This window comes from Bidens hawaiensis, unplaced genomic scaffold (genome assembly GCF_021521415.1).
Source record: "Bidens hawaiensis isolate Kalapana, Puna unplaced genomic scaffold, B.hawaiensis_p1.1 tig00000512_1, whole genome shotgun sequence".
NCBI classification, from domain to species: domain Eukaryota; kingdom Viridiplantae; phylum Streptophyta; class Magnoliopsida; order Asterales; family Asteraceae; genus Bidens; species Bidens hawaiensis.
Window position 1 is genome coordinate 3,254,692 of NW_027491033.1, and position 17,983 is coordinate 3,272,674.

General features: G+C 40.3%; 2 protein-coding genes across 2 annotated transcripts; both read left to right on the forward strand.

Annotated features, from left to right (window-relative positions):
- The first annotated feature begins 7,245 nt into the window (after positions 1-7,245).
- On the forward strand, positions 7,246-8,704 carry LOC143634113 (uncharacterized). The gene is made up of 2 exons (XM_077102280.1): positions 7,246-7,443; positions 7,550-8,704. The coding sequence occupies exons 1-2, from the start codon at positions 7,305-7,307 to the stop codon at positions 8,509-8,511; spliced, it is 1,101 nt and encodes a 366-aa protein (XP_076958395.1). The 5' UTR covers positions 7,246-7,304; the 3' UTR covers positions 8,512-8,704.
- Positions 8,705-11,499: 2,795 nt separating this feature from the next.
- LOC143634133 (uncharacterized) lies at positions 11,500-17,965 on the forward strand. The gene is made up of 12 exons (XM_077102295.1): positions 11,500-11,694; positions 11,773-11,946; positions 12,650-12,739; positions 13,631-13,703; positions 14,875-15,008; positions 15,270-15,410; positions 15,489-15,646; positions 17,000-17,168; positions 17,249-17,347; positions 17,447-17,524; positions 17,621-17,680; positions 17,768-17,965. Exons 1-12 carry the CDS (start codon positions 11,587-11,589, stop codon positions 17,963-17,965), a joined length of 1,482 nt encoding a protein of 493 aa, XP_076958410.1. The 5' UTR covers positions 11,500-11,586.
- The last annotated feature ends 18 nt before the right edge of the window (positions 17,966-17,983 follow it).

The following is a 17,983-nucleotide window of genomic DNA, read 5'->3' on the forward strand; positions in this document are numbered from 1 at the left end:
ACAAAATCATTTTTCTTGAAGTGGCACTCTTTAACGCGCTGATTATAATATTTTTCCAGCTTTTTCTTGTATCTGGCTTCATTAATGATAGCCGCTTCTCTGCGCCCTTCAAGCAAGTTAAGATCTAATCTTCTTTCGCGGTCGTTATCAGTTTTGCTCATCATGAGTACCCTATGGGATGGGCATCCAATTTCCGCTGGGATCATAGCCTCTGTCCCATAGGTTAGGCTGAACGGGGATTCGCCATTGCTAGTTTTGCTTAATGTCCTGTGCGCCCACAAGACATTAGGTAACTCTTCGACCCAAGAATGGGATTCTCCCTCCAATCTTTTCTTCAGCCCATTTAGTAAACTTTGATTCGCGCGCTCCACTTGGCCATTCCCTTGAGGATGGTAAACGGACGTGAAGATTTGGTTGATGTGCAATTCTTTGAGCCAGCTTGACATCTTCCTGTCAGTGAATTGTTTGCCATTGTCGCTCACAATTTCCATAGGAAGGCCAAAACGGCAAATGATGTGGCTCCAGATAAATTGCTTCATCGCCTCAGCTGTGATTTTTGCTAGTGGCTTAGCTTCAACCCATTTTGTGAAATAGTCTATCGCCACTACCAAAAATTTCACTCGCCCTTGCGCTTGCGGCAGGGGCCCCACAATATCAATGGCCCATTTGTGAAAAGGCCATGCTGAGGTGACTGGAATCAAGTTGTTTTTTGGACGCATGGTGTTTGGCGCGTAGCTCTGACATGCCTTGCATTTTTGGATTTCTTTTAGCGCATCCAAGTACATGCCTGGCCAATAGTAGCCTGAGCTCATCGCCTTGGCAACCACCATGCGCGGACCAGCGTGAATTCCACAGATTCCCTCATGAATCTCCCTAATCACATAGCTTGCTTCTTCCGCATCCAGGCATTTCATGAGCGGTCCAAGATAAGAGCGCCGGTACACTGTACCATCAAGCAGTTCATAGTTCTGCGCCTTGTGTCTTATCTTTCTCGCCTGTGCGCGATCATCCGGTAACTTCCCCTCTTTCAGGAATTCCATTATTGGAGTTATCCAGGATGAAGGAGTTGTATGAATTACCAGGACCGATTGCGTTTGCACTGACGGACTGCTCATTATTTCCACCCTGACATCTTTGCCAAAGTGATCAAAATTAGTTGATGCCATTTTACTCAACGCGTCTGCGGACTTGTTTTCGCTTCGCGAGATGTGTATGATTCTGAAGAAGTCAAACTGCTCAACGAGCTTTTTTGCCTGCTCTAGATACAGAGGCATTGTGTTCTCCTTGGCGTCATATAGGCCGTTGACCTGAGCAGCTACCAAGTAAGAATCAACATGCGCCTCTAGTCTTTTAACCCCAAACTTGCGCGCGATGCGCAGACCAGCCAGCAGGGCTTCATACTCAGCCTCATTGTTGGTACTCTTGAAGTCCAACCTGATAGCATAAGTATATTCATGATTATCAGGGTCTACCAGTTTGAGACCTGCGCCAGACCCTTCGCTGTTGGAGGCTCCATCAGTGAATAGCCTCCAAACATCTTCTTCATCATTTGCTCGCGGAGGGTCTACCTCGCGCTGAGCTTCTTCAATCTGTCCCTCTGGGATTTCCGTGATGAAATCCGCCAAAACTTGACCCTTTATTGCTGGACGGGGCTTATAAGTGATCGTGTGTTCACCTAATTCCAGCGCCCACTTTGTCAGCCTTCCGGAGAGCGCGGGACGTCGCAAGACTTGCTGGATGTTGTAACCAGTCAGTACTTCAATAGGATGACCATTGAAGTATCTATGGAGCTTGCGCGACGCGTGTGTTAGCGACAAAACTAACTTTTCCATGATGGAATAGCGCGTCTCAGGGTCTGTGAGCACTCGACTCACATAGTATATTGGCGTTTGGATCCCCTTGCGATCCACCAATAATACTGCGCCAATGGCGCGATCTCCAGCTGACAAGTACAATGTAAGGGTTTCGCCAGGAAGTGGAGCTGTGAGCGCGGGCAGCTTTATGAGACATTCTTTTATCTCATTGAAAGCTTGCTCAGCCTCAGGCGTCCACTTGAATTGGCTCTTCTTCAAACAATTCCTCAAGGTGTTAACGAATGGAGTAGATTTGCTGGCGTGGTTCGCTAGGAACCTGTTGATTGACACCAATCTACCATTCAGCTTCTGAACCTCTTTCATGGTGGCTGGTGAAGGCATGTCAAGGATGGCTTCCACCTTCTCAGGATTCACCTTGAAACCATCCTTAGTGACCATTACACCAAGAAATTTCCCCTCTTCCGCGCCGAAAGTACATTTGCTCGGGTTGAGCTTCATGTTAACTTCCGTTAGGCGCTGAAGAGTTTCCTCGATGTCGTTGAGCATTTGTCTCTCCTCCCTGCTCTTTATCACCAAATCATCAACGTAGACTTCTAGATTCCTTCCGATTTGTTCATTGAAAACAGAATCCATAAGTCTCTGATAGGTGGCGCCCGCATTCTTTAAACCAAAGGGCATTTTTGTGTAACAAAAAACACCCTTGTCGGTTCTGAAGGCCGTCTTGTCTTCATCCTGTGGTGCCATTTGAATCTGGTGATAGCCTTTGTAGGCATCCAGGAAACATTTGAGCTTGAATGGCGCCACGGAGTCCACCTTTGCGTCGATGTTTGGTAGTGGGTAACAGTCTTTCGGACATGCTTTGTTGAGGTCCTTGAAGTCAATACACATCCTCCATGACCCGTTGCTTTTCTTTACCATCACAGGATTGGCTACCCACGTCTGGTATCGGATCGGGCGGATAATGTTTGCGCGCAACAAGTCCTCAACTTGCTCATTCATGGCCTTCGCCTTTTCATCCCCCATGATTCTCTTCTTCTGAGCAATTGGCTCCACCGACTTGAACGTGTTAAGAGAGTGTTGCGCCAAGTCTCGCGGGACCCCAGTCATATCGGAGTGTTGCCACGCGAAGACCGTCATGTATTTTGTGAGCAACCTTTTCACTCTCAATCTGGTGTCGTCTGAAATGGTAGCGCCAATTGTGACCGTTTGGTCGGGGAATTTTGGGTTTAAAATCCACTTCTCTGGCGCATTGTCCGCCGTTGGAAGTTTCATTCTCCCTTCCCGCGGCGTGGTTGTCACTGCGCACAAATGATCGCGGTAAACAAATGCTACGCCTGTTGGTGTAGGGATCCCCAATGCGCCGTGCGCTGGCGATGGTACAGCATTAAATTGGGCAATTGTTCCCCTACCCAGGATCATATTGTGGCATGACGTGGTGGGCAAGACCAAGAAGTTGACCACTTCGGCTCGCTTGTGGTCATCATCCCCCATAGTTAGTTCAAACTGAATCTGGCCTAGGGGATGTATGATTTCATTTGAGACACCACAGATTGGTGCGTTCACAATTTCGAGCCGAGCTTGGTCTGCCGGGTCTAACTTTCTGAAACACTGCTCATACATAATGTCAGATTCGCTTCCAGTGTCCACCAGGACCTTTGACACTTCGTAATGAGCAATGTGTGTGGTAATGACGAGAGGACTGCTTATTGAAGGGCCTCCCCTGATTCTTGGGAAGATGACTTGCTGCTCGCGCCAATCTCCGTGAATTTGCGCGCTTCTCTTTCTTGACGTCTGCCCTTGTCGTCCCCCCTCAGCCACACAGATTCTTTTGTACTTCTTGCTGGCAGAGGCTCCCTCCGGTTGCTCATCTTCTATTTGGTTTTTTACCAAGTGAGCCAGCCTGCCAGACTTTACATCCTTCTCGATCGCATCCTTTAAATGATGGCATGCGTCGGTGTTGTGGCCCGGGGACCTGTGAAATTCACAATATTTACCACTGTTTTGCGGCCCCTTGTAGTGTAGTTGCTTGGGAGGCTTGAATTGGACATTCTCAGTACTTAACACCTGTGAAGGTGTTTTAGTGAGGGGAGTCCATATTCTTGGCAGAGGTCTGCTAGGATCTCTGCCGCCCTCCCTCTTGTCACCCTCCCCGTGTTTACGAGCATCCTTTTGGGGCTGGGGTGAGTTTGGTTGCGCTTGTTTTTCCGCGGAAGAAAAACTTGTTGGCTGCAACCTGGACCATACAGAGTTCTGTTTGGCCCTCTTCTCTTTGCTGCGCGGTGATTCAGCCTGATGCGCTCTTTCTCTTGCCCTATCTTGGGCAATCTGTTTCTCATTTCTCGCGAAAACGCGCGATGCCTCCATTAACTTGGCCCACGTGGTGGGCATACCATCTTTGCTTACGAGAGCTCGTCGTAACTGATCACTGCGCGCGCCTTGTATAAAGGCCACGCGCAGGAGCTGCTCAGTTATGCCCCCGATTGCCAGGGACTCCTGATTGAAACGAGTGATGTAATCTTCAATCGTTTCATCATTCCTGCGGATGCAGTGCATGATGTCATCAGGATCGCGCGTGTGCCTGCGCTGCTGTACGAAGTGGGCCTGGAACTTTTCTAATAGTTCCTCGAAGCCATCAATTTGCCCTGTCGGCAAGCTCTCGAACCATACTCGCGCTGCGCCTGTGAGGCAGCGGGCAAACATATGACACCATGTTGGCATCGTCCAGCTCTCTAGGTTTCCCGTGTTATAGAAACCTTGCAAAAAGTCATCTGGATCTGTCGTGCCATCATATTTCCCCAGACCACTTGGCATCTTGGTCTTGTGCTGGATGGGAGCCTGCGCGATGCGCGCAGTAAACTTTGAGTGTTTTACCAGGATGGCTGGTCTGTAGGGTGTGGTTACGTCCACTTGCCCTCTGACCGGTGGGCTGTATGGCATGTGCAGATCCGGATCTGCTCTGGCTCCTGGCGCCATGTTCACAGGCGCGCGGAGCTGCGAGCCTCCTGCATGAGTATCCCTTGTCTTTCTCATGCTATGCACCTCTTCATCACTGAACTCTGTGTGTGCAGTGTGAACAGAATGCCCTTCTTCCGGCGCGCGCGGCCTTTTTGTGGGCTGCTTCTCCATCGCTTGCCTTTGTGTTTGGTCGGCTAGCTTCTTCTGTTTGATCATTTCAGTGTACTTTTCCATCAGACGCCGCTGCTCATTTATGAGCCATTCATTCGGATCGTCTGCTTCATCTTCTGGACCCATTGGTCCCTTCAGCTTCGCGCCGGCCATATTTTGTAACGTGCGATCGTCTGGAGGAGTTTCAGTCTGGCCGTGAGGGGTTGTGACGAAGGGACGGTTGCTGGTGGTACGCGTAGAATCACGCGGAACCCTCAGAACCTGCTGTCCGTCGTTAACACCCTCACGTTCAATATCCTCCAGAGCTTGATCAACGTTACGAACTCCAGAAACCATGGTGATTGAATTTTTTAGATCTGGATGAGATCTGATTGCCGTTTGTAACAGTGGATGGCGCCAATGAAGAAACGTGGATCTACTCACTGGTAGCAGATCTACTTTCCTCGGGTGTGATTAAACTATTTCACCGATGGTTCTTCTGGATCCGAGTTCTTCCACCTACAAAATGAACAGCGCCGTTACTTACCCCTCAGAAAGGGACAGAGGGGTCCTCTTTGGGGTAACCCTCCGGCGTGAGAATCAGTATCTTTTGGAGAAGATAATAATGTTGTATGTAAGTGAATCTCAAGAGTATTGCTGATCGCTGAATACTCTTGATTTGTGTGACTGTGTGTTTTCTCTGTAACTGACTGTGAGTGAATATAATTCAATATGATTGAATGTGATATCACTGCTTGTAACTGTCAATGATTGAGTGTGAATGAATGTCTCATCAAAGTGGAGTTGATGCTGTATTTATAGTGCTAGGGTTTCCACTGGTTGGGCTCAGCCTCGTTGGCCTCCTCCAACCGCACTGCGCCATGTGTCCTCTGGGACACCTGGCGCTTTCTCGTTGGTTGTAATTATGTGGTAGCCCACGTGTCATGCTGAGTTGTCGACCTTTCATTTGGCAGCTGTCAACATCAGCATATTCTTACTCCTTAAAAAGATGCCTTCTAGAAGATTGTCTGACGTGCACAATCAAGGTTGCCCTAACCCTGATTTGGATAAGGACGAGGTTGATTATGTGCACGTGTGATATGCGCCCATCCTGAGGATGCGCGAAGTCTTCTTTTTATTCTCACGCGCAGATATTTCATGCGCAGGTGTGATATGCACGAGCGTGTGATAAAGCGCCGCGCGATGGTGCGCCGCGCGCATATGCGACGCGCGAGCATATGTGATGTGCAAGAGCATGTGATATGCGCCGCGTGCATGTGTGATGCGCGAGCATATGATGCCTGAGCATGTTTTGTATGCGCCATGCGCCTAGATTTTGGCTTTGTGCCTTCATAATGTCTTTATCTTGTGGGTTGACCCGCCTTGATTGGTGTTGAGGCGGGTACATACCTCTTCATATATAATTTTATTTTATTTAACTCGTATAAAATTATTGTCTAATGAATTTAACATTTACAAAATATAAAAAAAGAAAAAAGAAAAAACATATATAAATGCATAGGTAGGTTAAACATTTAAACGTGATAGTTGTTATTGGATAGGAGAATCAATACCGTACATATAAATTTTTTCTGTTATTTTTGTTATATTTGGAAATGACATTTCATTCCAACATTCTTATTTGTGTCAGAGCATGCATCATTATACCATTCATCATTCATACCGATCGTATAATTAACCAATTCACGTCAAATTCAATTTCAGTCGGCAAACGTCTTCCATATGCTTAATTCGCGACAAATATGAAAATGTGTGTGTGGGTTGAATCCATCATGCCGGTTAACTGTTCGATAAAATACGTAAATAATGAGACCGAGTTAAACACATATATTAAAATGATGGATTTACTCATAATATTTATGAGAAACTTTCAGTTAGTTGGTTTGGACTTTGGAGATAATATATATTGATTTCACATGGTCATGACTATATGTTTTGTTATGTGGGCATGTATCTGCCAACTGTTTGATAAAATTGTCAAATTGGTTGCTAAAAAGTCATTGATCTACTCAAATGTGATTAGAAAATTAAGGTATTTATGATAAACTTATAGTTAGTTGGTGGAGATATATATTGCCTTCACATGCATGCTAACTAAGATGAACATACATGTGGTGTAGTTGAGAGCTCATTCAATGTGCTGGTATAGTGTAGCCTTTCTTCACCAGTCACCATGCTCTATGGTGGGTCCCATGGCTTCATGTGAGGTTATTTACTTCCCTATAGTTGAGCCAACCACATAACTCATGAGCTCCACTTATATATATGCAAGTAGAATCTAGTTCAAGTACTCATTCCAACACCAAGTTCTTGTTATGTTCTTCTCTTTGAGTTTTTAAGTTCTTTTCTTTTTAAAAGCTCGCGATGATGCGCGGTTTTGTTATTTGGTTTTTGTTTGTTGGGAGTTTTTGTTATGGCAATGCCAATAGTGTTGAGGTAGTTGGATTTGGAGAATGTGCTGATTGCAAGGAGAATAATATTAAGACAAGCCAGGCATTGTCAGGTACTATGGTTTACTTTGTCTCTTATCATAATTAAACATATCTAGTTCAATGCAAGTAATTGTAGTCAACTAGTCTTGTATCTTGACTATGGTAAACCATTTTCAGGGTTAAAAGTGACCATTGACTGTAAGCTTGAAGATGGTAAGTTCCAAACAAGAGGTGTTGGAAAGCTCAACGAGGAAGGAGAATTCAAAGTGGACCTTCCTCAAGAAATCTTGAAAGATGGGAAGTTGAGTGAAGAATGTTATGTGCAACTCCACAATGCTGCAAATGCACCTTGTACATTTCACAATGGGTTAGAAGCCTCTAAGATCACTTTCGTATCAAAGTCAAACGAAAAACACACTTTTGGACCGACAGGGAAACTCAAATTCTCGTCGGCAATTTGCTCTTCCGCCACCTTTTTGCCGCCGTTACCTAAAGACCACCCTTGGTTAAAGAAGTTTCACCATATTTTCAAACACCCACCCATTGTTCTCCCTCCGATACCATACAAAAAGCCATGTCCGACGCCAATTGTTGTTAAGCCAGAGCCCAAGCCAGAGCCTAAACCAGAGCCAAAGCCAAAGCCAGAGCCAAAACCAAAGCCAACGCCAGCGCCTAAGCCAAAACAAGAACCCAAGCCAGAGCCAAAGCCAAAACCACAACCCAAGCCATGCCCCCCAAAAATCTTGCCACCACCAGTTCCAATTTACAAGCCGAAACCAAAGCCATATCCCCCGAAAAGCCTGCCACCGCCTGTTCCAATTTACAAGCCGCATCCAAAAATCTTGCCACCACCTGTTCCAATCTACAAGCCTCATCCTAAAATCTTGCCACCACCTGTTCCAATCTACAAGCCACATCCAAAAATCTTACCACCACCTATCCCAATCTACAAGCCGCATCCTAAAATCTTGCCACCACCTGTTCCAATTTACAAGCCGCATCCAAAAATCTTGCCACCAATCCCTCCATTCTATAAAAAACCATGCCCACCATTTTCACTCCCTAAGCTTCCTCCTCTACCCACCCTTCCTCCAAAATGGAAGCATCATCCCCTCATACCCATTCCACCACACCCTTAAACTTTCCATCCAAAGTGTTTCAATTTCCTGAGTCGACTCTGTGTAGGATTATTCGAGTACCCTTTATGTTTCATGAAAGTAATAAAGATATGAAAGTAGATGGATAGATGTGTTGCGATTTGCCAAGGATGAGAGGCCTCGATCTTTTGTTTATGATGTAAGATTTGGTGTGTGAATTTGATGAATTTGTAAATGTTCAAGGTTTGATTTGTTTTTGTGGCAACTTGAACTGTTTTACTCGTTGTGTATCTTTATATTTATGATTATTATTATTATTATTATGATTATATTTGCATGTACTTGTTGAAATAAAAAAAGTCTGTGTTGTTCTCATAAGTCTTCTATCGTGTGGTTCTTTTATTTGCATCACCATGTGTTCTTATATTTAATTGCTTTTCTACACCATGGGATTTTTGTTGTATAATTTATTTTTATTTTTATATTTGTTTCTTGACTATAAAAACACCTACTAAATTATTAAATTGTGGAAAGTAATTATAGACCAACTAACTTTCTAAAAATGGTATAAACATAACTTTAGAACACATTTTTGCTTTATAACTAAACTGAAAATAAACTAGAAAAGATTTTTTATTTAATTGTGTTGTTGCTGCTGTTGCTGCATGTCATGAGGGTTGCTTGGTATGTTGGTTTTTATAGCTTAACTTCATCAAAATGGTCATCAAATGCTAGCGAAAATCGACAAAAAATATATTGGTTTTTATTAATTTCAACCATCATTTTTTGTTGTTGTTGCCAACCTCAACGGATGAATTGGGTGCTGATGATCCCAAATTTGAACGCATTGTTCCAGGGGTGGCAAAACAAATCCAAATGGGTTGTTTTGGGTCAATATAGATAATTTTTAAAATCAAAATGAGTTAGGATGGATCAAATGAATTTTCCAAGGAGGTCAAGATGAGTTGGGGAAATAGTAGTGACTTTTGGTTATGAGTTAGAATGTGTTTGTTTATGGGTTAGAATGGACTAAAACAAGATCCATCTAATTTATTTTCAACAAAACCCACAAAACCGAATCGAAACCGAGAAATCGAAATCGAAACCATTTAAACCAAAAAGATACTAAAACCGACCGAAATGAAAAAAAAAAACAAAACAAACTAAAAAAAACCCCGAAAAAATCGAACCTGAACCGATACAAAACCGGTTTTTTCTAATGATCGAGAATGACAGGGGGAATCATTTTAGTTTTTTTACGTTTTGCATTTTTTAGTTATGTTTATATTTTGAGATATTATTTTTTTATTAATTTTTTTGAATATTTTTTGAGGGGTTTTTATACTCTTTGTATTTTAAACTTCACTTGGTTCAAGATGAGTTAATTTTACCCATGTTGACTCATGCTCATCCTAACCCTTTATTTTAAAAATCCATCATGACTCATACCCATTCTAACCCATCACCCAAATCTAACCCAACCCACTCATATTGCCACCTCTACATTGTTCTCAACGATCCGCGAATAAAAGAATCCTAAAGTTGTTAGTTGGATGTCAGGAAAAGTCACATTTTTTGCCATAACCTGAATATAACCACCACCACCAACCAACCACCACCACTTGAGCACCACAAATTGATTCGATTATTTTTTAGGGTTTCGACGACCTTAATAATTGAGACTTTTACCCGAAAAAGGTTCATAAATGTTCTCAATAATTGAAGCTTTAACCCGTGTAATACACATGTTTCGGCTAAATTAATATGTTAAAGATGGAATTTTGAATTCCTTGCTCGAATATTCCACACTGGCAGCGAACACCACAACATTCTCTCGTGAACGAGGGCGCGATTGGCATCAGGTGAGTGCGATAGCGCCAACGAAAGGGGATTTGGAAGTGTGGATGGTCTTGGATTATGTTCCAGCTTTTCAATAAATGCAAAATGGTGGTATTTGGAGAAGGATGAAGAACATGGTCATACGTTTGGTATTAGAGTATTTTAAGTTTAAGGGAATATGGTTAGAGTATTTTAAGTTTTTAGGGAATATGGGTGACAAAGATTTAATGACTTAGATTTGTTCTTAGGATAAATGGGCCAGACCAACTAAGACATAAACGGTAAACCCAATGAGTGTGCAAAATTGAAGTCTTCATACTAAAGAAATGGACCAGATGGTTCGATAAAATAACATTTATAATAATACAAAAATTATATAAAAAGGGTGTTTTACTACTTTTACATATAAAACAAAATATTAAATGGGAAAAATATTAGTTTATAAATTAGAAAGAAAAAAAATACAAAATTAAAAACAAAAAATCGCTGAAGCATCAGTTAATCTGAACCACAACTAGTTTAGATGGCTTCAATAGAGGTTTTATCCAGTGCACAACTAACTTTTAGTCAGCGTTAGATGACACAATATTAGAGGGTAAATCTAGGGCTGGGTTTCAACGACAACGTATGGCCTTAGTTACACAATGGAATTTTGATTTTCGTGCACAAATATTTACTTTTTATATCCAAAATTTTTATATATTTACACAAATTGTACCTTATACACATGTTTACGTATAACACCCTATAACTTTCACTTGGTCGCACAATTAAACTCACAACCTTTTAAAACATTAATAACTCTCAACTTTCATTAATTACACAATTAACCTTCAACTTTATAATAAGATAACCCTCAACTGCAGTACGTAACACAAACAACCACATACGTTTTTTTAAAACTGTACGAAACCAATACCTTAACGAATCGAACCCATACCAACCTGGTTCATGCCCCATCCCCCGCCGCAACGCGTATCACGTCATTTTCGCAACACGCGGATTTAACCGCGTCTCCGCCGTAACACGGGTTTCACCGATACCGAACGACTTCCGCTGCACCGAGCCGGGTTCGAACAAACAATTCCACTCTAACGAAACACCCATTGAAGATATTCATTTTTGCCTTTGTAGGAGGAAATCATAATAGGCCATTGTTGAAGCAAAACCATAAGAAGCACAAAAGCGCGGGCTACCCACGCACAAACCCTGTCAAAACCCCTAGGGTTTGTTTCTTCACCTCATTCCATTCGTTAATCGAGCTTCAAGCTACCTCCAATGGCGACGACGAAGTCCGTCGAAGCCTCATTATGGTGGGACCCCTTCACGGACCTACTCACGGATCTCGAGAACCTTCCTCCGTCGTCTGAACTACCAATTTCTCTGGTAAATTTCGATTATTATTTTCAAATTTCACTTTATTGTAATCTCCGCACTCGTTTCAATTGAATGTGTCTGTTGCAGGCGAATAAGTTGAAGGAAAACCACCTGTGGTTATTGAACTCTGTATCGATGTTTAAGCTGCCAAATCAGAAGTCCAAAGAGGCGTTGGATTCTCAACAGGTTCAAATTGGCCAACACCGGCTGACCGTGCAGCCCGAGTTTAAAGAGCTGGCACTGAAGATTAGTTCCTCATTGGTCAGTTTGGATGATACGTTTTTTTAATTGTTTTTCTAGTTAACCTAATTATGATTATTCTACATTGCTATTGTGAATTACTGAATTATGTTATACAATTGATTAGATGACATATTAGATTGTTGCTGAAATAAAATTAAAACATATCAGAAAAAACATGGCTCTATTATGATCTATATCAAATATGAATATGCAAGATTCTAGTGATAGTATTATGTGCAACCAAGATGATTGTTTCTCTAGTTAACACAGAATTACTGGTATAGTCATAAAATATGCAAGTCTGTCAAATAGCCTTCTTTAGGGATAATGATATTGGTTAGTAGTCTCACCTTTTATTGCTTAATAATTTAATGATTAAGCATCTTTTGGTGTTCATGATATTTAGCTTTAAGATTTTTTGAATTCTTATGTTTGTGCATTGCTCACATGTATCCTTACGTAATAACTTTGGGCAACACAGGTCAAACATATGTCTTTTAAGGTTTTAAGTTTTGTTCAATATTGTAGCCATTAGGAGTATTTGTGTAGACAATTTGACTTGCACTAGAACTATCATATATCTGGTTTGGGTACTAAACAAATAAAGGCTTAATGATACATGCTATCTTTTTTAGTCGTATTATAGGACTTTATACTTCACAACCGTCATTGTAATTTTAGAATCTGATAAGAAAATTATATGAACTTGTATATGTTGTAGGGTTTGGATGAGGTGCAGTCTTATATACTCGTTGAAAGGTCATGTGAAGGTGACACGCCTGATATTGCAGCTCTCGAGCCACTTCATTTGGTTAGTTTTTTTATTCTTCATGTTATTTTTAAACAACCAAGTCAGGAACATGCACATAGAAAGGTAGTAAACTTTGGCATAGTATGGTTGTAGCCTTGTAGGAGTTTAGGGAATAACTTGCATCCTCTATTGAGTAATGCATGCCAGCCACTAAACTTTGGCATTTTTGTTTATCAAACGATGTTGTTAGATAGAGGGGATGTGCATATCTTCATCACTTGACATGTTTTATATGTAGAATTAATATGGTGAGTTTGCTGTTATTGTTTGGTGTTAATATATCCTCTCATTTGGATTTTTAATGGGTAATAAGATAGCACTTTAAAGGAATTTTTAAATGGTGGTACTGGTGCTTCACTAGGTACATGTGTGCACTACTGTATTTTTAATTTTGTAAGTTAGGATATAACAATTCAAAGAATTCAAATTAAACCTTAAGGCTTTGATATTTACTTGTACTACCCAGAAGTGGTCACAACGTCCTATCCAAAATGTGCTTTGCTCGCTCTATACTCTATAGTTGTTTTGGGTGAACACATAATAACCAACGAAGGGTTACCTTACATACATAGAGTATATTAGGTGAGTCTACACTGATTATTATACCAATTCAGTTATAACTTACTTCTTTATTTTGCAATCCTCAAGTTGGGGACTAAAATAATTAGATAACAATCTTCATAAACTGGCAACAAAACAAACACTGTGAATATGCTTGTAGATGTTGTCTGCAATGCTAATAGAAGCAAACATTTAGGAAACCTTTCCTATCTTTTTTAAGTAGTTTGCAAAAAAATAGTTAACATGATCAATGACTCAAGCAGCTTTATATAAAGTAACAATTTGACTTTGATATGCCTGATTTTTTCATTTTTTCTTTCAATTGCCCAGAATGTTATGATTCAATATTACATTGAGCGACAGTGTGTGTTGAAGTGTATCCGCCATCTTCTCATGCTATCTTGTAAGTCCATAATCCCCGCTTTTATTTATTCTACGCCTAGGACGTTGTCTGGGCCCACCAAGAGCCATAGTTAGTTGCTGTTTCCTTTTGGTAGTTTTTTCTCGTTGTTGATACCGGCAAGACCCAGCCAGATGATGTCTGCTGGTTGGTAGTGAGAGGACTCTTAGTACCTGCATACCCAAAAAGGGGCGCTGGTTAAAAAACAATCATTTTTCTCTTTCTTGCTCTCCCTTAGCAGCGGGAAAGGAGTCTATCTATCTGCCTAGCTTTGGTAGATTTCCCCCAACGCAATCCACAGAAATTCCACGAATCCCTTGGTGGATAAGTCCGACGACTCAGCAGCAGTGCGGAATTTTCTTTCTCGTCTGCTGGATCTGATCTATAGTTAGGGGGCAATACATACCAAAAGGTTCGAAGAAGCATAATGAGTGAAGATCCGCCCCAGCCAAGTCGTCGACTGCTGCGGTACCTGAACTGAATGCTTTGAGGTTGAAAGGCAAGTAGATAAGCAGATTCCTACCTGTATTTTTATTGTCTCGATTCGTCCACTGCTGCTACTGATAAGGGAAAAAGGTTATGAAGTTGACTTCTTTGCCTTCTTGAAGGTGGTTGGGCATTAACCAACACAACAGTGAAACCCGATCCAGCTTTCGCTCCCTCCGCTTCCTCAGGGCCCTCACTTCCTCACTCAACTCACTCAGACGCTCGCCTCACGTCACTTCGCTCGCCTTGGGAGGAAGGCTACTGACGGTAGCGAATCTCAGAATACGAATAAGATCAGAAAGGCCATCATAAGAGCAAACAAGGCAATAGCTTCGGTTAGAGCAAAGCCTAAAATGGCATAACCAAACAATTTAGTATCCAATTACGGACTCCGTGCTACTGAATGGATCAACGAACTGAATATCTTTCCAATTCCGACTGCAGCTCCAGCTAAAGCAATTGTAGCAGTTCCAGCACCGATGACTTTTAAACCCTCTATAACTTTTATTCACTTAAATACATGTAAGCATATTATTGAACTATTTATTTTTGTATACTGTCTTGTATCCGTTATACATAAATCATTTGGGGGAATTTTTTTATTTCTATTTATCTGTTTCTGATTCTAAGACATGACAGGCAGTAATTTATGTTATACATTGTTTTTTATTATCACCTTGTTGTTCAGTGTATGTTGAAGATAGCTCAAAAGCAGATTCTTCTGTGCGGGAGATGGTGCTGAAGCTGATTTCTGATGGGTTGGAAACCAAATTATTGTCTGTTATCGAGAGTCTATTGTCTGCTACTTATCCTGAAAGCATGGTAAATTTATACTTTTTTGGTTTGTTTCTCTCATTGATTTTTTTTATATGGATCTTTCATAGTTAATATAAGAAGTTAGTCAGATAGACGAGAGACAGTTTTTGAAAGGTGCAGTTAATACAGTACAGATAGTTAGATGCTAGTTTTATCCCTATGAAACAATACAGTTTATAGGAACATGCAGTTTATGCAGTTTATTGATGAAGTATAAATGGGAATTTGTTTTGGGGCAGAGGAAGTAATTTTTTGTCTGTTTTTCAGGAGGTTGATGTGTTCACTTTATGGGCTGAAGAGATGCTAATTGAAGACAATTTGATTCTGGATATTCTTTTTCTTGCTTATTATGAATCATTTTGTACATGTGATGGTAAACAGTGGAAGAATTTGTGTTTGATTTATGAGGTATATTTTCTATCTACATCTACTGCTTTTTGATACTGTTTTTGTATGGTACGTAACTCAAAAAATTTTTTAATGCAGAGGATGATATCTGGATCTTGTAACTTTGGCAAACTGGCCATATCAACTGAATCTGTGAAATTTATATATCATGCTAGAGTACAACTGCTACTTATTCTAATAGAAACTCTTTACCTAGAAAATATTCTTCAAATGGTCCATGATGAGACCCCTTTCAGGTCCAAACTTTTTAACCCTGGTTTAATTTAAAAGCACATAATGCTTAGTATGTTGAGATATTGTGCTATTGTTGTACCATGTGATGCGTGTCTAGCAACAACAGATTATGCAAGTTTAAATCTATGAAGTAATTAAAGACTATTAGTAGTTTTAAGTTGAATCAACGTACTCATTTTGTCAATTAATCTAACGTAAAAACCAGAGTCAAATAACTATGAATACTGAATCTGTACTTGTTTACATAGAACCTCACCTAACTTCTAACCATGAGAAACTAACTCAGAGGTCTCATGTTGCTAGTCCTTGCAAATCAGACAGAAAATATGCTTAACATATTAATTACACCGAACGGTCTTTTATGCCAGGGCAAATACCATAAAAAACCAACATGCTTTCTGTTTTTCTTTCCTCGTAAAAGTTTTTTAACAATTTTTCGTACATAAAAAACCTACTTTATATTTTTTCTGTAAAAGTACCTTAACATTATTTTGCACATAAAAGTCTCACCACATGTTAGACGTGAACAAAATTGTGTTTTTTAAACTTTTTATACGGATGTAAATAAGTCGAACCCGAGCTTGACTAGGCTCTAGCTTGGTTTGTTTTAACTTTGGAGAGCTGAGCTCGAGCTCGGCTCTTTTCGTGCTCTTTTTCTAAAGCTTGAGTTTGGCTTGTTTTTAGCTCTTATTCTAAAGGTTCGAGCTCGGCTCATGAGTCGTATTTTCAAGCTCGAGTTTGAGCTCATGACGGGTTCAACTTGTTAAAAGTTTATCAGCGAATGTTTTTTATAGTTATTATAATGTAGCTTGGAAATTAATGTTTTCATGATTTCATTCAATCGTTATATTACACACACACACACAGTGACACACACAAACACACACATATATATATTTCAAATTTAACATGTTAAGGGACTTTTATGATAAAACAAAAGGTATGTTGGTTTTTATGTGCAAAAAATTATTAAGGTACTTATACCAAAAAAAAAACCCAGAAAGTATGCTGGTTTTTAGATATGGTATTTGTCCTTTATGCAGTTACTCATGTGATTTGGATTAACTATCAATAAACCTAATTTCAAGCAGAAGTTCTCTTGTCATGGTATACTCTACTGTTTTTTTTATTAATGAGTCTATGTTGCATTATAGATCCTATATCCATTCACTACTCACAATAGAAGTAATTTAACCTTAAGGAATCATTACCCATACACATGCAAGCGACATCAACAATCAAATCCAATTTGAGTTAACCTAGAGCATATCAACATGTTGATATTTTAAAATATTTCTACTATGTTTCTATGTATATTCAGTTGTTTACAAAGTTCATGTTGAAATTCATTGCAGTCAGGGAAGTATTTCTTTTGCTTTAAGTGATATTCAAGAAGTGGATGCGATTATTTCTAGTCTTGATCCGTTTGAGACGAAAGAAGCAGGCCCATTAATTTTGGCCTGGGCAGTGTTTCTCTGTCTCATTTCATCTCTTCCAGAAAAACCTGAGAATAATATTATTATGGTACGCCAACTGTTTTCAATTGTTCTTTTATCCACAATGATTGCAGGAAACCGTAATCATACTTTTGTTTCATATTACAGGAAGCCGATCACGTGGGTTATGTTCGCCAAGCCATCAACGCTGCATCATTAAATTATTTTGATGAATTTCTTCACAGTGATCTCCTGAAGGATTCAGAGGTGGGGCATTCTCCCATTTTTCTTAATGTCTCTAATTAAGTTCTTATACTAATTAACATCATGTAAGTTAATAAAGACTTACAATTCCGTTTTTGTTAGGGTCCAATTGCGAGTTCTCGTAGTGTTTTGAGGACATTCATTTCTGCTTTCATCGCATCCTATGAGATCAGTCTTCAGGTAACTGGTTTCATTTGCATTGCATTCAGTTAATTAACAAAGACGTTGTAGTTTGTGTTGCACATTTTTATATTCGCAGCGACTTCTTTGTTGCAGTTAGAGGATAATAATCTCAAACTGATATTGAATATTCTTGAAGAAATCTATCGAGGAGAGGTTTGGCTAGTAACCCCTTTTGTGGTTTATGATTAATTATTCCATTCTATTGCAAGTTCATTTGACTTGTTGACTTTAATGATACAGGAATCTCTTTGTGTTCAGTTTTGGGACCGAGACAGTTTCATAGACAGTCCTATTCGTTGTCTGCTTTATAACTTAGAAGGTGAATTCCCGTTCAGGACTGGGGAACTTGTTAGCTTATTATCAGCTCTCTCTGAAGGAGCGTGGCCTGCAGAATGTGTGAGTACCCAAATGGCTCTTTTTAGTTTATTTAGAATATGATCGTTTTCATATACATGT

What these genes read in the sequence shown, in the direction of transcription:
- LOC143634113 (XM_077102280.1), top strand. Translation starts at nt 7,305, where the DNA reads ATGATGCGCGGTTTTGTTATTTGGTTTTTGTTTGTTGGGAGTTTTTGT. An exon ending in GACAAGCCAGGCATTGTCAG is followed by an intron (nt 7,444 to 7,549) that starts GTACTATGGTTT and finishes AACCATTTTCAG; the next exon opens with GGTTAAAAGTGACCATTGAC.
- LOC143634133 (XM_077102295.1), top strand. Translation starts at nt 11,587, where the DNA reads ATGGCGACGACGAAGTCCGTCGAAGCCTCATTATGGTGGGACCCCTTC. An exon ending in ATTTGTGTTTGATTTATGAG is followed by an intron (nt 15,411 to 15,488) that starts GTATATTTTCTA and finishes TTTTTAATGCAG; the next exon opens with AGGATGATATCTGGATCTTG. An exon ending in ATCTCCTGAAGGATTCAGAG is followed by an intron (nt 17,348 to 17,446) that starts GTGGGGCATTCT and finishes CGTTTTTGTTAG; the next exon opens with GGTCCAATTGCGAGTTCTCG.